Source organism: Genypterus blacodes, unplaced genomic scaffold, assembly GCF_046128005.1.
Source record: "Genypterus blacodes isolate CSIRO-AG114 ecotype Tasmania unplaced genomic scaffold, CSIRO-AGI_Gbla_v1 ptg000013l_1, whole genome shotgun sequence".
Classification (NCBI taxonomy): Eukaryota; Metazoa; Chordata; class Actinopteri; order Ophidiiformes; family Ophidiidae; genus Genypterus; species Genypterus blacodes.
The window spans coordinates 189,165-211,193 of record NW_027466827.1 but is presented as its reverse complement, the minus strand read 5'-3'; the positions used below and the strand labels follow the sequence as shown (position 1 = coordinate 211,193).

At 41.7% G+C, this 22,029-nt stretch overlaps 1 protein-coding gene across 1 annotated transcript in view; it reads left to right on the top strand.

Moving 5' to 3' along the window:
- The window catches only part of lama2 (laminin, alpha 2), a 116,838-nt gene that overhangs the window by 81,830 nt on the left and 12,979 nt on the right, over positions 1–22,029 (top strand). The window contains exons 36-57 of the mRNA XM_076167803.1: positions 1,590–1,732; positions 2,058–2,156; positions 2,844–2,955; positions 7,036–7,198; positions 8,601–8,679; positions 8,789–8,920; positions 10,757–10,873; positions 11,120–11,283; positions 11,439–11,577; positions 12,653–12,755; positions 13,088–13,204; positions 14,259–14,441; positions 15,135–15,140; positions 15,857–16,011; positions 16,212–16,355; positions 18,103–18,236; positions 19,641–19,800; positions 19,983–20,107; positions 20,393–20,555; positions 20,857–21,001; positions 21,250–21,388; positions 21,840–21,851. Coding sequence (XP_076023918.1) covers positions 1,590–1,732; positions 2,058–2,156; positions 2,844–2,955; positions 7,036–7,198; positions 8,601–8,679; positions 8,789–8,920; positions 10,757–10,873; positions 11,120–11,283; positions 11,439–11,577; positions 12,653–12,755; positions 13,088–13,204; positions 14,259–14,441; positions 15,135–15,140; positions 15,857–16,011; positions 16,212–16,355; positions 18,103–18,236; positions 19,641–19,800; positions 19,983–20,107; positions 20,393–20,555; positions 20,857–21,001; positions 21,250–21,388; positions 21,840–21,851 — 2,734 coding nt within the window. The remainder of the gene's footprint in view (positions 1–1,589; positions 1,733–2,057; positions 2,157–2,843; positions 2,956–7,035; positions 7,199–8,600; positions 8,680–8,788; positions 8,921–10,756; positions 10,874–11,119; positions 11,284–11,438; positions 11,578–12,652; positions 12,756–13,087; positions 13,205–14,258; positions 14,442–15,134; positions 15,141–15,856; positions 16,012–16,211; positions 16,356–18,102; positions 18,237–19,640; positions 19,801–19,982; positions 20,108–20,392; positions 20,556–20,856; positions 21,002–21,249; positions 21,389–21,839; positions 21,852–22,029) is intronic.

Below are 22,029 nucleotides of genomic sequence, written 5' to 3'. Positions count from 1 at the left end.
TTGTGTCTCTGTCAGGTGGCCGACCCCCCAGTCTAGCCCCCCTAATGTTTTGGTTTCCATTTGATTTTGGCAATGAAATGTAAATGAGCAGACAGAGCCCTTTTCTCCAGTTGCCATTGGAGACAGGGGTTCATGGCAGAAGTCAGACTCAAGTCATTTAGAAAATAATTTCAATGTCATTTAGAGCTAATTTAAATGTAATATGACCATGATGGCAGGGCCAATTCAGTGCCATTAGCGTGTGCAAAGGTAAGTGTGTGTGTGTGTGTGTGTGTGTGAATATTGAAGAAAGGTTGTAAGATAGAGAGCTGATATGAAATTGCTGCTGTCAGGAGCCAAACCACTGGCACAGGTCTTCATGTGTTCAGACACAAAGCGTGTGTTCATAAATTGGCCTCGCAAGTGCTGCAGCGACACCAGTCGTCCCTCCTGCCACGTCCACAGGATAATCACAAGTCCTGATGGTTGTCACGGAGAGCGATCACAATGGCACTCACTCCCCTGGAAGTGTGATGTCACTTTTTGGCTCCATTTGTGCCACGTAATCAATGCAGTGCAATGGAGGGAGCTGTGTGTCGCAGAGTCTTATGGGATTCTCACACATATGTTGTATAGTTCTGACTTTAGACTTGGAACGCCATGGTAAACGCACACAATGTACGGCAGCATTCGTGGCCATCAAAACAAACAATGTTGCGGTTCGTACCTGTAATGTCTGTGTGAATTCATGCATGTGTGTGTGGGGGGGGATTTGAAGTGTGAAGAGCGGGCCTAGTGCATTGAAGCGAGTTGGTACTAATCTCACATTTCATAATTCACTGGGTTTTACTTTTGAAAAGTGATTAATGATCAGAATCTCCACACAAGATCTCGGTTCACATTACAAAGCAGGAAACAACAATCGACACCACAGTCTCGCTGAATGCTGTCCAGATATCAAACTAGCATTCTGGAATCAATGTGTGTGTGTGTGTGTGTGTGTGTGTGTGTGTATGCCTGTGCGTGCATGTTTCTGTTTAGAGTTCCGGCTTGTCAGAGATTGATAGACTCCAAATACTTTTATTTTATTTAATTTATCTTTGATTTCCCTTGTCAGAAATTTTAATTCCTGCAATAAATCAGCCTTGGGCTACGAGGGGGGAAAAATTCACACACACATACACACACACACATACAGAAAAAAACAACATGTACGTGTGGGTTCCCGTGTGTGTGTGTGGGTGTGTGTGTTTTAGCCTGCAGTGTGTGCTGATAGTAGGTGTTTTTCCTCTCTGTGCTGAATTTCATGCATCAGCAGCCCTGTCTGTGTGCTGTTAGAAATGCATAAACACAGACACACACACACATACTTATCGGTGCCACGCATTCCTACACACTCACAAACACAAATACGCAGAACATTTCATAAACCTTCTCTTACATGTGTATGCTGATACGTTTCCCGATTTGTCCTCTACTCTGCTACTTCGCCATCCTGTCTTGGCGCTCTCATCATTCAAACTGTACACACACTTAAACAAGCCAACGGTACTGGTGTCTAATTACGTCTGTGTATTTGTGTGCGTGTGTGTGTGTCGCTTTGTTTCCAGCCTGTGATGATGACTGCTCAGGTCTGTTAATCAGTGATATGGACCGCCTGTATCGCATTATCACCGAAGTCACCCTGACCACGCCCCTCCCACCTCCTTATAAGGTCCTGTACCGCTTTGAGAACATGACAGAGGAACTCAAGGTAAGAAACATTTAACAGTCAGTGTGTTTTCTATCCTCTTACTTATCAATCATTTAAATAGTAGTTATAAAATTAATACTTTGTGAAACTCCATCAACACCTCCAAATTTTCCAAAGTTCAGGAGTATGTAAACAAATCTTTCAGATATGTTTATGTGCTTATCCGCTGTCCTTCCTATCCTCTTCCTGGCTCTTGCTCATCCGCTCCCTTTCAGCCCTCCAGCACAGAGACAGACAGACAGACAGCTGAAAAGCTTAGCCCTGGGCCAAAATGTGTCAAGACATTCCTCCCTAATTCCTTCATCTGGTTGCTTCTGTCCCACAGCACATGCTCTCGCCTCAGAAAGCTCCGGAGAGATTATTGCAACTGGCCGACTCCAACCTGGGATCCCTGGTCATCGAGATGGACCAACTCCACAGCAGGGTACGCTCTCACACACACACACACACACGTTTGTCAATCTTGCATAATGAGATGAGCAGATACAGAAACATGGCAGTAGGTGCAATCACACCAATCTACTGTACAGAAACAAGTACCTAATAGTATTACACTGAAAATAAATACAACTACAACACCTCTGTGGTCCAGCGTTTCTGTACAGGGCTCAGAACTCATCAATCAACCTTTGTATCACATATGACAAGAAGGGAAAAAAAGCCCTTTTGGGATTGGGGCCTGTACTTTGTTGACACACACAAACACACGTACACACATATGATACACAGTGCTCTTTCTTGTGCGTATAAGAATGTGTGTGTGTGTGTGTGTGAACGTTATAACTGTAAGTAATTGGTAGTAAAGTTTAAAAAAGGTCAGTAATTCATCTTTTTCTTGCTTCTTGTTCCTGTGTGTGTGTGTGTGGATGTAAGTGAGAAGACAGAATACGAACAGACATAGAGACACGATCGCACACACCCTTACACCCACTGATACACAGAATGAAATTGATTTTATGTGTCTGTCATCCTTGTACATCCATGAATTCAGCCCTGTGTGTTTACCCTTCCGTTGTTGGACAGAACTCAATAATGCGTTCATCTCTTATTCAACACTTGTTTACTATTTCATGGCCTCTGTGTGTGTGTGCGTGTGTGTTTGTGTGTGTAGGCCACGAAAGTGTCAGCTGACGGAGAGCAGGTTGACGATGATGCTGACAGGATTCATAAACGAGCAGAGGAGCTGGAGCGGTTCATCAGGGACACGCTGCTGGGAGCTCAAGGTAACAGAAGCCAACTCTTCCTCGTCTCCATTAATGGCCTCCTCATCCTCCTTAACTGGGTTTACTGGTTTTATCAGTCTCCCTGGTAACATGTGTGAACAGATTGCATTACATCATATCATATTTAAGTCATCCTTGTGGGAAAGCTGAGTCATAACAGATAAGAGAAGGATAGAAATACTGAGGATAATAAATGAATAATTGCTGCAGCAGAGCGGAGTCATGAAAAATACAGCAGCTCAATAAAGATTTACAAGATGAAGTAGATGCAGAATAAGAACAATTCTCCAACTTGTGTGTATTTCCCTTTTTCCCTCTTCCATTATTTCCATAATCAGGGAAAGTGGCGGGGGTCTGTGGGTGTTGCAGCATTCCCTGATGGCACAGCACTGTTGTCAAATAGCTGTCAGGAAGTAGCGGTGGCTTGAAAATGAATGTTATTTATTAAATTAAACAGAGATTGGATGAAGATGAGATGAAAATAGTGCAGGTCTAGGTCTAGGTGCAGGTATAGGTGTAGGTATAGGTGCAGGTCTAGGTCTAGGTCTAGGTGCAGGTCTAGGTCTAGGTGCAGGTGCAGGTATAGGTGTAGGTATAGGTGCAGGTATAGGTCTAGGTATAGGTGCAGATATAGGTATAGGTATAGGTGCAGATATAGGTCTAGGTATAGGTGCAGGTATAGGTCTGGGTATAGGTGCAGGTATAGGTGCAGGTCTAGGTATAGGTCTAGGTATAGGTACAGGTATAGGTCTAGGTATAGGTGCAGATATAGGTCTAGGTATAGGTCTAGGTTTAGGTGCAGGTATAGGTCTAGGTATTATTGTAAGTCGCTTTGGATAAAAGCTTCTGCTAAATGATCGTAATGTAATGTAATGTATAGGTCTAGGTATAGGTACAGGTCTAGGTATAGGTATAGGTGCAGGTATAGGTCTAGGTCTAGGTATAGGTATAGGTGCAGGTATAGGTCTAGGTCTAGGTCTAGGTATAGGTATAGGTATAGGTGCAGGTATAGGTGCAGGTATAGGTACAGGTATAGGTGCAGGTATAGGTCTATGTATAGGTCTAGATATAGGTCTAGATATAGGTGCAGGTATAGGTATAGGTGCAGGTATGGGTGCAGGTATAGGTATAGGTAGCATATAAATAGCGTATATTTTGTTGTAACTGCTGAACAAAATCAGAATTGGCCTTACATCAATCCTGTAATTCTATGTGTATTCTATGTTTTGCTTCCAATTGAACTAAAAATGTCAGTGCACACGCGTAGGAACCAAAACACATGATAACTGGTGTAGCTATATTTATACACACGCGCCCCTACTGGTGTGGGGGTATCATTACACTTTATTGCTCCTACCACACACTGCTGCTGGTAGGGTCCGCACACACAGGCGCCGATCTGACCGGCTGAGCTGAGCTTTCACACTTTCAGGTCTGTTCCTGTACTCTCAATCTCACTATTTTCCTACCAAACCTCACAAAATCCACTGAATAAACGAAATAAGCAGAATCAGAAGCATAACTGCACTGGTGGAGGTTATAAATCACATGAACCCTGTTTGAGTTGTCACACAGCGACAGTATTGATCATTGTTACCACACCGGGTTCCTGTGGTTATTGGAATCAAATCATCTAGGGTTTTCAGCTCATACAGACCTAGAATAGTCATAAAGAAGATGGAAATTAACTTGTGACCAGACAATTATAGTTTCAGATCCCCAGCTCTGTCAGGGGAAATCTGATTAAGGGTTGAATGAACGATGAGCCGCTCACTGAAACGCTCGGGGCCAAGGCACTAAACCCCCGAGTACCCAAGCAGAGCCGGTTACACAATGTTGCTCTAGCTCCCATGTGCCCTCCCTCCTCCTGACTGGTGTTTGAAAAAAAGTATGTTTATGCAAAATAGCTGAGTTAAACAATTGAGCTGTTTTGATTTCCAAGATGAAAATGTAATGACCACCGTTTTTGGGACTGAGGGGGAAAGTCGCCAAACCCTTACGCTTTGACTGGTTGTGATGAAACTGTCCTCTTCTCGCTGTTACTCCTAGCTTTCTGGCTCTCTGCCTAATCACAGTGTGATTATGGTTGTGTGTGTGTGTGTGTGTGTGTGTGTGTGTGTGTGTGTGTGTGTGTGTGTGTGTGTGTGTGTGTGTGTGTGTGTGTGTGTGTGTGTGTGTGTGAGATGGAGAGAGAGAGAGAGAGAGAGAGAGTCATGGCTCACTGGATGATTGAGTGTAGCAATTAGAGACTTAATTAGTGGCTATCACAATCACACAAACATATCCACACAGACACCACAGAGTACACACAACCTGAAGCAGACGTGCACAAATGAATTCACACAACCTGCACGTACACACACACACTCACACATAATGGAGCAAGAAAATACTATACACACTTCCCTCAGTGTGTGTACCCTTGTTTACTAGATGGCATAATATGATTCCGTCCACGTTTTAAGTGTTTAATTGGCTTTTAAATCCCACTATGTAATTATATGCCAGTGACACACACACACACATGCGCACACACACACACGGGCGAGCACATACAGTATGAATGTAGGCATACACACTTACAGCTGTTCATTAGCATGATGGCTTTAGTTCTGTTTTGGCTCTAATCACGTCATGTTTACATTTCAAATGAGAGGAAATGCTGCACTGCCACACACACAAACACACACACGCATACACACATCCACACGCAATCCCACCCACACATCTACAAACAAACGCAGAATATTTAAGTTTTAACTTTCTTTAATCGTATCACTTTAAAGATAGGAAAACACCCTCACATACACACGCGTCACCCTCACACACTTGTACACAACCTGCCAGACACTCACACACACATGCGCGTGCACACACAGAGGCTGCCAGTCTTGAAGACGCAGAGCATACTTTCACTCCTCCTCTGCCTCCCTGACACTGACACACACAAACACACTCTCACACACACACACACACAAACAGAAACAAACACAAACACACACACTCCTCATTACGTTCCAGCAGTTTGCGTATTCAAACCAGCCTCGGAGCGTTTGAGTGCAGTTTCATCATTGACTGGTTGGAGATTTCACTGCCTTAATTTGATAAAATACAGAGCAAACATAAAGTCTGTCAAAATCACTGGCTTTGAATGCTTAGAATGGATTTGTGTTGTGTGTGCGTGTGTTGAGTGAAAATCAAATGGTGTGTGACTTTCTCTCTCTGAGCCACAACGCTGTGGGACATGGTGGTAGCACACAGCCAGAACATCCATTAGGGCTGAATGTCTGTGCACTGCACTGTACCATAGCACAAACACGTATATAACACATATACGTGTCTACTTGGATGCATCTCCATGTTCCAACCCATGTCAACATTTGGTTTACAACCGTCGCCATGGGAACACCAGTCCAGACGATATGTAGACATTGTACATTGTGAGTTAATGGAGACATATAATTGATATCCTGTGATGTTCCCTTGTTTTGGTAGTGTAGCATAGGAGGGAGTAACACATCCCAGTATACACACCTACACACCTCGTTATTCACACACACACACACTTTGTATTAGTGTCTGGCCAGCATTTGTGTTTTGCAATATGCCCCGAAATTAATCTGTGTAATATATCTTCTTTAAAGAGAAGTTAAAACGGTTTTATTTTGTCAAATTCTCGAGGTCTAAAGCAATTTGTTGTCACAGCCCAGGCATGTAAACACTTCATTTAAATGTGAAGGCTAGAAACTAAATGTACGCAACTGAAACATGCACTTGCTTACTGTGGTTGGCGCTGTAATTCATCACTGATTCACTGTTCGTGTTTTGCATGCAGGCTGGAACTGCAATTGAAGAAAAATATATTATTTGTTTTCGACTTCTCCTAGAAGCAAGTACCCCATTTGACAACATTCTCTCTGTAGCATCATCAAACTGCTCTCTGTCTGTCTGTCTGTCTGTGTGTGTGTGTGTGTGTGTGTGTGTGTGTGTGTGTGTGTGTGTGTGTGTGTGTGTGTGTGTGTGTGTGTGTGTGTGTGTGTGTGTGTGTGTGTGTGTGTGTGTGTGTGTGTGTATCTCCAGGGCTCCAGTCTAAGGCTGCTGAGTTGAACCAGACACTCTCTCGGAGAGATGGAACTCCGGACAAAAGCCTAAAGGAGATGAAGGAGGAGATCCAGGCCATGTTAGCCGAGATGAGGAAACGACAGCTGGGAGGGAAGAGGAGTATCGCTGAGGAGGAGATGGAGTATGGACACACACACAGAAACACACACACACTCAGGCCATCTTTCGCCTGTACAGATTCTTTCTTTCTTTCTTTCTTTCTTTCTTTCTTTCTTTCTTTCTTTCTTTCTTTCTTTCTGCAAGTTTTCCCTTCCCTCTCTCTTCCTTTCCTTCTGTAAGTCTTGCCCTCTTTGTCACTCAAGGCGTTCGACGGAATTAGTAATCTGCTCCCTTCATCCCTCATTTCTTCCTCACCCGCTCTCCCTCCGCCTCCCTCAGCGGTAAATGTTGACGAGGTCGACGAGTTAATTAAAGCGCTCGCCGTAGGGGGAGAGACGGAGAGAGACAGGGAGAGAGAGCGCAGCAGCGAGAGAGAAAGTCACGGAGGGGGAGGCGGACAACTGACAGATGGACAGAGAGAGAGAGAGGCAGAGGGAGAATTACTAGAAAAGAAAGAGAAGAGAAGTCGCTCCCGCCCAGAATAACTTGTGTTGATCATTTGACTAAAAGCCTGAGGGAAGAATCCAAACATAGCAGCTGCAAAACACAAACACGAACAAAGCTCATACACTTATATACGACTAAAATATATATATATATATTTGATTTTTGACACCTTGGCAGCTTGCGTAGTTACATTTTGAACTTTTCATCCACATATTCATTCATAACAAGCATTGTATCCTGTATTTTAGTTTTTTTTATTTAATGTTTCCCTGAAATTATGTGAAATTGTCCTCTGAGTGAAATCAACCAGAGGACTAGAGGCAGAGGCAATCAAATATACCCAAAGGTGAGAATAATATAGCAATGATAATAATTGGTGGAATACCCCTTTAACATAGCCCCACCGACAGAGTGTTTAAAGTTTTATTGCATCTCAACTCTCTGTATTGTTGCACTGTTTTAATGTGTTACTTTCAGTTATCCATTTCGAATTGCATTAAAGTGCTGGCATACCAGAGGCAATGCAATATAGACAGCTTTATATATAATATAGAGCTAATATCTCCATACACACACACACACACACACATCTTTGGGAGTCTTGTTCCTTGCCAATTTAGTCTGTTGCTGTTAACATAACATGCACCACTGCAATGAACATTAGCATACACACATTCCACCCACACACCCTCACATGCTCACATGGGCACGCACATACACACACGTGTGATGATATTTGAAATGTTTTACACTGCTTCGGTTTAATCTAACGTTGCCTCAGGGGTCAATAGAAGAAAATCGGCAATTTCACTCAGCGTTTCAACATTCAATCATATAGACTGATTATTGTCTTCACACTAACAGAGGCTCTGTCAAGCATTACAATCTCTCCTCTCCTTTCCTCTCCTCTCCTCACAATAAAGCAAGCTTAAAAGATCACAACTTTAATTGTAACGTTACCCTCAATCTCCCTCCAGTCTAGCAGAGGAGTTGTATCAGAGAGTAAAGCGATTGTTTGGCGACCCCCATCAGGCCACAGAGGACCTGAAGGCAGAGGTAATTGTAACTAATTTAATTAAAATAGGTGATTCTATCAACTTCCTCTTTTATTCTATTACAATTATTGAAGTTAATGTAACATAATGATTCCCATTTACTTCCCTAGATAAAAGGGAAGCTCTCAGACCATGAGGGGAAACTCCAGGAGGCCCAGGATCTACTGCACTCTGCCCACGGAAAGACCCGGGAGGCTGGCTTACTGGCTGCACAAAATCATGCTAATCTTACTGGCCTGGAGGTACAAAAGTACTCACTGACATAAGCACATATACACACACACACACACACACACACACACACAAGTATTCTTGAATATAAAAGCAGCACAGCTCAAACCCGTGGTACATAAACTTAACCAGCACCTCTTTCAATTATAGTGGCTGCCAATAATTACAGAGGCAGAATGATACCTTTGCCCTTTTCTTTGGCATCCCTGCCACAAGACGAGCCCTCACCATTAATTTATCAACGCTATGCTGCCAAGTTGATATGCAAACGGTCTGAATTTAACCTTGCAGACGGAGTTTATAATTAGTACTTTGGGTTGTCTCCTCTGTCCTGTAGTTAAAGTAGGAGAACACTTCTCTACAAGCCTTGTTTGCCATCTATTGTGCATGTTGGAAACCTGGCTGGGGGGTTGGAGTAGAAGCGTATTTTGACCATGGGTTTGTGGTGCCGCCATTTTATAGGAACATATGACATTAAGTCTAAAACTTTATAATGCTATGCTGTATAGAGCACATTATAGACTAACTGAGCTGAATTATCTAAAACATTGCGATTCTCCTCTTTTAAATGATGAAAGAATGAGTAATTTATATTTACACTTTTCATTAAATGTAGAAACATTACAACATTACATTAGAGGGAACATTGATCAACACTGTTTGGTTTTAGTGAGAGGTTAAAGGTTGGCACAAACTACAGTCACCCATTTCTGAACTCAATTAACAGGTAATGGATAAATAGCCACATCCTTTGCTCCCGCATACATGGGTCCCTAAACTACTAAAACTCCCAAAACACTCTGGCCCTTCCTGCTCTGCTCCTTTGAATCATGAAAACGACTTCTCAACATCTATTCATCACAGGTCGGACTTATTCTGACGTTCTGTTTTCAGCCTTCTTTGCATGTAATTCATCATCAAGGAACGCTCAGAGGCGGCGCAGCTTCCTAACAGAACAAAACAACAAACATTTATCGCAGAGATTATTATGCGTGTCCTAGAGGAAGGATTGTGCAGCGAGCAGACTGGATACTGTCTTCCCTTTTTCTTCAGATCCGTCTTTGTCTCAATGACCCTGCAGTGTTTTGCTCTACTGGGGAAAGCTTAGCAGTGAACAGAGTGGAATACGTCCATGCTTCACATTGGGGCTGTGCTGAGTTCACACTTTATTTAATTACATCACTAATTGTGCTTCCCTGGTGTCCTATAGCTGTTTTTGTTTCCTTTCAGTAATTGACAATCCATTTTTACTATGAAAAGGTCTTTAAATCCAGTCTGTGAAGTAATAAGTGAGAATAAGTCTTTTGAATGGTTACGGCAAAACTTTGACTTTGTATTGACTTGAGGGAATTGAATGCAAATATCTGTCAAACACACACACACTCACTTGCAGTGTGTGATTTTCATACAGGGGTCTCTTCATCATGAATGACAATTGCAAAACTGGAATGAAAGTTGCCTTTTTCAATCAAATATCTGCAAAGTTATGCAAAATAAATGTTTCATACTGACTTGAGGCATTTTCCCTCGGCGTGCAGTGATAGAAATGCAATTGTGAAACAGACAGTGAGTGTCGTCGTGGTGTTACCAGTACGCTCTCTTTGCAAATCAGATCAGTCAAAAAGCAGGAATGATGTAATAAAATATTGTCTGTAATTTACCTCCCCATCCTAGTAGAAATGTTACAGCTCTGTCACAAGGGCCCCATTGCGGTTGCATGGTCATAAATTGAAGTATACGAACAATATATTGGCAAATGTATGTTTGCCGTTGTCTTGAGGCCTGACTATAATTTAACCAGTATAGTGTGAAATCACTTCCACCATTCTGATCTGTTTTACTTGCAGAGGAAGCATTCTGCTGTGAACGGGGTGAGAGAGGACACCCAGGAAGTCCTGGGAGAGGGAGAACGTCTACTGGCTGGAGCTAACCAGCTCTCTGAAAACATCAACAAGGAGCTAGAGGTACTGAAGTCCTCCTCCCAAACACACTCGGTGCAGGAGTCTTATGTGTTCTGCCTCAAGCTAACTCTGTGTCTTTTGATATCAGAAAGGAAAAGCTTCAAGGCATATAAATACTGCTTTTCATTTTGTTTCTCTCTTTTACAGCCCTTTTCTTAGTTCTATTCGATTACTTTTGTTGGTATTAAAAGGTAATAAGTGCAGCACAGTAAGAACCGTGGACACCCTCTGCTTTCTGTGTGTGTGTAGGACTTAGAGGAGATGCAGAAGGAGTTGGGCCCTCTTCACGACCAGCTGGATGATAAAGTCAGTCACCTCACCAGGGGTTTGGCTGACGGCAGCCTGGCTATTCACGTGCACAACGCAGAGAAACACGCCAAACAGCTGAATGAGTCTGCTGCCATTTTGGACGGGTAAGTTTAAATACATCATCGTCAATACACTCTCTGCGCCCACTTATCCTGTTCAGGGTTGCGGCCAAAAGCTAGACAGATGCTTGAAAATATTTGCATAGCGCAAAGAAATAGATTAACATATTTATTCCTGATGTTTTCCTTTGTTCTCTCAGTATTTTAGCAGAAGCTAAGAACCTATCCTTCAATGCAACAGCTGCCTTCAAAGCCTATAGTAACATTAAAGCCAATGTGGATGCAGCAGAGAAGGAGGCAAAGGCAGCCAAACAGAGAGCGACAGAGGCACTCGCACTGGTGAGCAGACACACATATTAATGCACACCCTTACTGATTTTAATCTCTCATCAGTTTAGCAGAGTAATGTGTTCCCCATATCTTTGTTTCATTATCTATCAGAGAATTAAACTCACTCGCCAACACAAACTGAACAGATATCTGAATGCAGGTGAATGCAAGTAACTGGGATATCAGTTTACATGAACAAAAAGAGAAATAAAAAGAAATGATATGAGTGTGAATGCAGCAAGGTGACCCAAACCTTTCACAGTAATACAAATATTAAGAGTTGACTTCAGGAAAACTCTACAGGGGTACACACTAATATTGTGTATCTATATATAACTGTAGGGATATTGGAATATTTGTTTTAACTTAATTAGTAGTGCTAAGATTATTATTACTATGTTAGGATGAACCACTATGATAGTATATGTAATAATTGTTCGTAATAATTACATTGTCTGATTGGAACTCCATAAAATGTATGCATGTGCTCAGCCTACCTGATTAGCTCATTGATCAGAACAACACACAGGTTCTGCAGTCCCATTGGCTGCCCAGTGTGTGTTTGCGCGTGTGTGTCTGTGTGTCTGTGTGTGTGTCCTGCTTGTGGTAGCTGTAATGCAAGCTCTCACTCTCCATTAGTCATGGCTGAGAGATCAAAGCACTCCTCTGTCCGTCTCATCCCTTCCTTCGTTCTCCTCCTTCGCTCTCTCTTTCATTATCAAGACCACACACCTGATGGATCCCCTCCTTCCTCTTTGCTCTTTTCATTTCTTGATGTATTCATCTCTCTCTCTTCCACTCATCCCCAGTCCATGTTTACCCTCTTGTTTTTCTCTTGATTCATTTCATCTCTTTCAATTCATTCATTTCTCCATTTTCTGTTATCTTCCATTTGTCTTGTCTTGTCTATCATAAAAGAAGGAAGGAAAGATGTAGTTAGAAAAGTGTAAAAGAGATTCAAAAGAAAGAAAGAAAGAATGAAAGATGTTGTTTTTTTTACTTTATGAGCTGCAAGCACTTCATTGTGTGTATGTGTGGGAAGTCACATATTTTATCTCCTGAGTGTGTTTGTGTTTGTTTGTAGGCTTTAGGTCCAGATGTTCCAATAAAGGAGGCAGCCAAAGAATCCCTACAGAAAAGTTACATCCTCCTAAACCAGGCTAAACGACTTGAAGATGATGTTCAAGGTATTGTGTGTATGTGTGTATTTCTGTGTGTGTGTGTGTGTGTGCTGCATTTACATTTCACAAAGACATACTTCTAATTGTGATTTAGGGAGCTATTTCTGATTAATTGAGACAGCATTAGTATAAAGTAAATAAAGTGTGAGTGTGAAATGTGTTTGCATGCTGCTGTTACTGTCACTCTTCATCTCGCTCTCTCTGACTTGCTGTCAGTCCACTATAAGGGAGGTGAGAGAAGAGGTTTATATTAGAAGGCGGGCTTGGCTTCAAAATCAGCGAAGATTGTTAACTTTGTGTGTGTGTGTGTGTGTGTGTGTGTATTTGTGTGTGTGTAGAGAATGCAGCGAGTGTTGCCGGGCTGAAGGGCAGAGTTAAAGCAGCAAGAGACAAAACCAAAGACCTGCTCAGAGCTGTCAACGGAACCATGGCAACACTCAACGCGATACCCAACGGTACGACTACAACAATACCCTGTGTCGGTGTATGTGTTTATGTGAGTGGATCGATATCTGCGCGTAGAGCGAGGTCAGCCGCGCTGGTAAACTCAACTTGACACATGTCAGTACTTAGAAGCATACAGAAATACAATACCGACAGGTTGTTGAACCAGAGTGGAGGTGGTACACACGTTTGTGCCAGTAATTAGCATTAAAATGTAGCTTCCATGTTATGTAAAATGCACACAATACACATTTTAACAAAACAGCTTCCCTCTGAGATTTTAACATGAGCCTTTCCTTTTTCCTAGGAACATGTCCTTCTGATTTAGATTGTTCAGATCAAGTTGAGATCACACTAGGATAAGTTCAATCAGAAATAACCAAATGAGATGTGTTTATATAATTAATAGGCCCCAACTCTTGAGCCTGTATACACTCATTGACATTCACAGTCAGATGTTTGGTCGTTGGACTGGCAGATTCGGATTGCAACCCAAATCGTATTCCAGCTTGGATTTCAACCTTGGATTAACTTGCGATTTCCCTTCTCTGGATAGCATATCTGTGTAAAGATCCAACGTTAGCGTGTGTGTAAAAGGGAGCTCTGTCTCTATAATCCTCTGCCAGACTGAGCTGAGTCAGAGCGTGTTTGATCACAGAGCCGTTCCTTAGGCGGGCCTGGCAGCCAATAAGAGCGGAGTTTAGTGACATGTGGAGAAGCAGGCGCGTTTCGTGTTGGAGAAATGTGATGAGACATGTCAACAGTGTTGCAGGATGCAGCAGGATAATCTCACAGTAAGCTGCTGCTGGTTCAGATCGATCCCTTTCTCTACTGTCAGTCTAATAAATAAAGCAAAACATACAACATTGTATTCATCACCACCTCAGTCAGGCCCAGATAGAGGTTTACCAGAGGACGAGAGTATACACTAAGGGAACTTCACCATGTTAACTGGACAGTGTATCATTTAGCTGTTATAAGTCATTAGTAGCATCACCATATCCACTGGTTGATGTGATATGAATGATGTCAAGATATGCTCATTCATGTTTTTTCTCTTGACAGACACAGCAGCTAAACTGGCCGCCACCAAGGCTGTAGCCGCTGATGCAAACGCCACAGCCATAGACGTGCTGGAGCGCCTGGGGGATTTGAACCTCCAACTCCATGGCTTGCAGAGGAACTACAGCGAGCTGGAGGACACTGTCAATGCAGCCAATCAGATGATCCAGGACCCAGAGAAAAACAGTAAAGTGCTGTTCTATGAGTAGAAACACACAAACAGCTACTGTCTGTTTAAATAAGAAATTCATCTGCAATTTTTACAGCATTGAAATGTTTTATTTAGTCCATAATTTGAACAATTTGATCATTGGACATTAGTAAAACATTGAGAACTGCAAAATGTAGATTTTTATTAACGTGAAGATGTTTGGTTTTTAGTTTAATTTAAGGTTTTTCACCCCAAGAAGATCTCCAACATCCCATGATTTAATATGAAATATCCTACAAATGGAAAATCTAATTCACACATTCCTTTTTTCTCTTCATATGCTATGTATTTGGAATAAATTATACCCTCTCGCATTCATTTCCAATCATCTAATCCTGATACCTGGGACATAATCCAGAAAAAAAATCAAATCAAAAATCAAAAATAGCCTTTACTAATTTGAAGCCATTTCTTCAAATTTTGTAAATTCTTCTTTTCTTAAATTTCTTGAAATGCAACATAATATAGATGGAGATAATGGCCTCCAGTAACACTTTCATTGTCCATCTTCAAATCTGAATGATCGCAGTATGAAAATCAGGCTGCTATACGTTTTTTTTAACACATAAGGTAAAAAGTTACAGCCCCAGAAAATTGCTAAATCTGAAATATTATCAAACCTAACATTTTACTCTCTTGTCTCTTGTTTTTTTCCCCAATCCCCACAGCTATCAGTATGTATACTTCACTTACCTCCACATTACCATTCATCACTGTAAGTGGTGCACCAATATCATGTTGTAATAAGTATGAGTAATACGAAACCCTGCTGGCATTTAAGAGCTTTGCTTTACGTAACCTCGTTTGTATAGAAGTGTTACCTAAACCCCTCGGGTAAAAATCAAAAAGCAGCATCATGCTTGTTTTGGGTTACATCAAAATCAAAAACAACAGTCATCTTGGCACAGTATCTGATTTCTACAACAATATTGGAGCACTACCTATATTGATTTTATCCCCATATTTAATAGCTTTAGCACAGTAGTTGCTCTTAATAATGCATCTGCTCTGCTAGAGCATGAGAGCGCTGCATAGCACGTGATATTCTTTCTTTCTTTCTTTCTTTCTTTCTTTCTTTCTTTCTTTCTTTCGTTCTGTCAGAATACTTAGCTGTACTAATAGTTCGGCTCTCACCAGCTGTACCATCTTCCATCCTCATTCTTCGCCTCTCTCGTTACTTAATTTCGGTGATTTTGTCGGCTGCCGTAGTTAATCATTCTTTCTGCACTCTTCACATGCTCCCTCATCACGCTGCCTCACCTGTTTACATGCAGTATTAATGTAATCAACCACTGCAGTAGCTCTATATAACTATTCCTCTGGACTGTATCTCTCTCTCTCTCTCTCTCTCTCTCTCGCTCTCTCTCTCTCTCTCTCTCTCCCTCCTCAGTCCATGCAGCGGGGGCTAAAGTCAAAGATTTAGAGGATGAAGCTGATAGACTTTTGGACAAGCTGGAGCCAATCAAAAAGCTGCAGGATAATCTGAGGCGCAACATCTCACAAATCAAGGAACTGATAAACCAAGCGAGGAAACAAGCTAATTCTGTAAGTTGCTAAAACCATTGGCATGATTTGTCTATATCATTTTTTTAATTTTTCATTTATCAACTGACATACTTGTTTGTAAAATGCTTTATATTTGTAACCCAGAGTTACATGAATCTAACGTTACAGGAATATATGCAGCTATACGTGCATATAAAATACTAAAAGGAAAAGTCTTCATGTGTCTCCTCTCTTTCCAGATCAAAGTGTCAGTGGCGTCAGGTGGTGACTGTCTCCGTAGTTACCGCCCTGATATCAGGAAAGGAAGGTACAACACCATCATCCTCCACGTTAAAACCACCACAGCTGATAACCTGCTCTTCTACCTGGGATCAGCTAAATATGTATGTTTAAGTCTCAACATACAAACACAAACGTATCCAAATGTCAGTGTAGGATCTATTCATAAACGGACCCTGTAATAGAATAGAACCTTTAGATAATGGGCAGTCAGGAGAGGGTCTCACCTTATTGCCTGGCATTTGTCATGCACAGCATGCAGAGAGCTAATTGTTGTCTACACACTCGCATGCTGATTCCATTATCATAATGCATCTCATATTGCATCCCATAATTAGCTTATTAGGGGGGTTGGTTAACATGTATGACTTTATGGCTCAAAAAAGGTCAAACTTTGTCTGTATGTGCCTCTGAAAATATAGTTGATATTTGAAAATGTGTTTCATATTAAAACATTAATCATATTTAATACAATGTGCTGGATATTGTGTAGCATTAATCATACTTAAAATGGGTTTGAAATTCACACACGGCTCTCTCCGCTGTCATAGAAACACAAATGCAGGCTTAAGCACACACACGCGCACGTGCATACAGAGCCTACACACACTCCCAAAAAGTGACGTGCCTGATATGAGATTCATTCATTTTCTTGACTCGTGCTCACTAACACCCCTATAAACATAGCTCACACCTGTTTGAGAGTTCCACTAATAATCCCACAGTGTATAGGAAAGAGTGTGTATGTTTGTGTTTGTGTGTCCTCACCAACAGCAGCAATTAATAACAAGTTCATGTTGTTATCTGCTCTGGCCTGATTTCCCCTGAGAAATCACCACCTTGCTTTATCTGACTGGCTAGTCGTGTGGGTGTGTGAGTGTGTGGGTGAGTGTACGAAAGATTTGTTTGTTTTTAGTTCTTGCCTCTCACAGAATTCTACATAAAATTTAATTCTCTGTGTGTGTCTGTGTGTGTCTATGTGTATGCATGTGTGTGACTCTAACATTTCACTAATAGTGTGTAATGCTACTTGAATAATAACGATGTTGCCCTGTGATCTGTGCTAATGAATAATCGTCATTACCCTGGAGAGACGAGTAAGATAAGTGTGTGTGTGTGTGCGTGTCTGTGTGAGTCTGTGTGTTTCTGTGTGTGTGTGTGTGCCTGTGTGTGTGTCATTTGTGTCTTCAAATATGACTCCCTAATAATCCCTAATTGTGCATAATACTCTATGAATAATAATACTGTGTGCGTGTGTGTGTGCGCGCGCGTGTGTGTGTGTGTGTCTGTCTGCGTGTGCATGTATACTTCAGAGACAGTTTCCAGATTAGAGCATATGCTCAAGATTCTCTTATTAATTTTTTGGCTCATGCATAAATAATAAGACCATTCATCAAAATACAGCAAATTCCTGCGAAAATCCACTTATAGAGACAGATGGAGAAAACTTCAGCCAGTGTAGCCTTAGAATAGATCACTTGGCCTGTACACATGATATTAACATGCAGCCCAGGCGCTTGGCTTGTAATGGATTTGGATAGTGTGTGAAATTTGTGTGGGAGTACATCTAATATAACGCACATTGAAGATTTGTTCAGCTAAAAACCCTCATGTGGTTCTCATACATTTGATTACATTTTGAAGGTGAAATTGCTCATAAATCTACTCAAATGCAGAGAACTTTAAGTGATCTAAATCCTGAAGGTCATACTGTATGTTGCTAATCATTTTCTCGTTGCTTACATCTCATTTGTCTCTACGTGAATTCAGTTCACTTCCTTGGCTTTGCTGATAGGTAAAGTCTAGTTCTGGAGGTGGTCTTAATATATATGAATATTTTCTCTGTCCCAGGTTGATTTCATGGCCTTAGAGATGCGTAAGGGGAAGGTGAATTTCCTCTGGGATGTGGGTTCAGGTGTGGGGAGAGTTGAATACCCCCATCTCACCATTCATGATGGCCACTGGCACAGAATAGAAGCGTCTCGGTAAGAAATGCACACACACATGCACATATAAATGCAGCACCCACACCAACAACAATGCACATTTCCTTCCAGGCATATATATATATATATACACAATACTCTATTCATACAGCATTTTCTTCTGCAATCATCCATTCAATCCCAACATTGAACTTGGCTGCAATACATAGATTAGCAACGTTTTACAGTACCTCTCATACTTGAAAAGCACATTCGATTGTCACGCCTCCATTATATTTGCACTCACCCAGTCCATACACTTACCACCTACAATTCTGAGGTTGATTGCTGAAAAGTGACATTATTAAGAGGGCCATTATAGAGCACATACTGTATTTACAGGTACATACTGAACATACATACATACTGTATGATGGAAATGAAAACATACACATATTATTTAAATGCCAAACGCAAACCTGCAGCCTTAAACTGTACTCTTCAGTGTATTAAATATACTGCCATCCTATGCAATATGCATCGATTTTAAACACTGACAAAGCATTAAAATTAAGCCACAGCTTGAGTTCAACTAATGTCAGAGAATACTCTTTCTGTATTGCAGGCGCTATTTTTCACAGTATTATATCCTTTCCTTGAAAAACAAATCAAGGTTTAAAGGTTTTGTGATAAGATCCTCATCTTGTCTGTGTTCTAATACAACATTTATGAGCCTGGGACACTAAAGCTGTGCACTGTAATTAGAGACTTAACTACCATCGTACAATTCGTTTTATGGTTGTTTCATACTTTTTTGGCTGTTTTCAGGGAGTCAGATGGATCGTCCGTCAGATTGGACAGCGTCTTATAATTGTTATCTAATCTAACGAACGGCAAACAATAGCGATAGCAACAATAAACCAAGTCAGCAACCAGACAGTAAGCTGCGAGATGTCATTCCATTCATGCCGCTGTGGAAAATGTGGGGTTTCACTTGGGAAATCAAGAGTTTGCAACCTTGTCAGCCTTTGGCACATCATTACACTGATACCATAGCAGGTCATGTTTTTCTTTGCGAAAGCCGAGGTGTTGCTGTATACACACTACACAATGCAAGACACACTCGCACCAAGCAGAGGTCCCGCTCCAGCCATGAATTTCTATCCAAGAAATTTCCCAAAGGTGTATTCCGAGGGGATCACTTAGACTATCAGTCTAAGAAATATACCCCTGCATGTCACAGAAATGCTGTGAAAACAAACTCCGAGGTGGGAGATTAATTTCACCGCGGAGCTCAGATGTGCGAGCGCTACACTGCGATATGGCAGCGTGTTTTTATCATTCATCTTTAGCACAGAGAATTCATGAAAGCTCATTCCAAGCAGTTCCTCTGTCAGATACAGAATGACAAAACTACATCCACACAGTACACCCAGCCCCTCTCTGCCTCTCTTGTGTCTGCAGCAACGGGTTGAACGGTACCATCTCAGTGTATCCTCTGGAAGGCTCCATGGCCGGTATGATGCCGACCCCAGCCAGTGCCAACTCGCCCACGGCCTACACCATCTTGGACGTCGACCAAAACGCATACCTGTTTGTTGGTGGAATACTCGGCACTGTCAAGGTAAAGCGTTTGTATTTCTGTCTGTGCAGGATATCATCAATGTATGTGTGTGAAACTAACAGGTTGCAGTCTTTACTCTTGGCAAAAAGAATATACTTCGGCCAACTAATAAATTCCAGATGCTTTTTTTTTATCCGTTCTCCATTCTTCCATCATTGTTGTTTCCCCTCTTTCTCTTTTAGAAAGCAGATGCTGTAAGGACAGACACGTTCACCGGCTGCATGGGGGAGACCTTCCTGGACAATAAACCCATTGGACTGTGGAACTACAGGGAGAGCCTGGGAGACTGTAAAGGATGTGTGGTGAGGTATGTGAACATACAATTTCTTCATATCCTGCAGATGCTGTTCTCTGAAAATAAGCATATGTTCATATCATTTTACCTGCCGTGCTGTGGTGTTATAAAGTACAGCTTGCCATTTTCTTCTGGATGAGTTCTAATATTCAAAAACTCAATTATCGTCACAAATCATTGACACCCACCTACTCCGGATTTCACTTGTTGTGACATTTTAAAATGGAGCTCTAAATTTACTTTGACATTTGGATAGGAAATCATGTTCTAACCGTAACTCTCACCCGTCTCTGTTAGCCCCCAGCGCTCAGACAGTGAGGGTATGGTCCATTTAGATGGAGAGGGTTATGCCGCAGTGGGACGGCCCACCAGGTGGAACCCCAATATTTCCACCGTCACCTTCAAGTTCCGCACTTTCTCCTCTGAAGCCCTGCTCATGTATTTGGCCACTGAAGATACGGTATGTATGCACACATGTAAATACACCGGCGGGGACTCTGAGCTAACATCCTTACTCTTTCACAATCACGCAGAATAAGATTGATACATTTTAAGACTATATAAAATATACAAACTAAAATTGGACCGAGGCTGAAAGTCATTTCACTTTCATAGGTTCAGGATTCACAAAATGAAGATGTTTAATGGTTGCGTGTGACTTTTGATTGATAAGTGAATAAATCAATAACAACCCTCCAAGATCTCATACAGATCTATAGCACTGTCACTGTCTCCCTCTCCCTGCCTGTTGCTCTCTGTAGAAGGACTTTATGTCTCTGGAGCTGTCAGAGGGCAAAGTGAAGATGACCTTTGACCTCGGGTCAGGCATCGGCACCGCCACATCAATCAACCGCCACAATGACGGACGCTGGAAATCACTCACCATGTCGCGGAACAAGAAACGAGGTACACACGACAAAAGCAGTGATATAATAGTCCAATGTATTACATGAAATTAGATTTAGCCACATTCAGAATACTCGAAAATAGACTTTATTCAACCAGATGAGCCTGTTTTAGTCATTTTAGAGCAGAGTTGTGCAGATTGGCTACACATGAAAAGACAATAGCCTCATCTTTGATTTAAATGCACACACACACACACACACACATACACTCACACACACTTATTTTTGTGATTGAACTGTTTACAGCCACAGTGAACATAGTGGACATTGACAACAGTGTAGAGGAGAGGATAGAAGCCTCATCTCAAGGTTCAGCGTCTGGTCTGAACCTCAAGGAACACCAGAAGATCTACTTTGGGGGGCTGCCTACCATTGGAAACTACAGGTACACACACACACACACATTCCATTTAGATAGTATGTAGAACATCATGCATACGACACCATTAACATTTAACTGAGATTCTTAACAGATTTGACTTATCTAACTACCTCTTAACCAGTTGTAATTCATGTCATGACACCTTGGATTGAGTCCTTAATCTCTCCATGTACCAGCAGATTAACAAGTGGAATTAACGGCCCTGCTTCTAAAAATCCCCTTCAGAAAAAATTATACTACGTATTGAGTGAAATTAGTGGTTGAGAGTGTGTGTGTGTGTGTGTGTGTGTGTGTGTGTGTGTGTGTGTGTGTGTGTGTGTGTGTGTGTGTGTGTGTGTGTGTGTGTGTGTGTGTGTGTGTGTGTGTGTGTGTGTGTGTGTGTGTGTGTGTGTGTGTGTGTGTGTGTGTGTGTGCGCGCGCAGTTTGCTAATACAATCATGTTTTGTTTCAACAGCATGAAAACCAGGTAACGAAAAATTTAATCTGACCTGAAATGTACTTTAGTCACCCTCTGCATGAGACTAGCCTCACTGATGATGCTGCAGTATGAACCTGCGCACGCATGTGTGTATGTTTGTGTCTTAGCTGGCCTGTGAACGCTCTTAAACTTTGCAGCTTGAAATCACCGTCTCCATCCATAATCT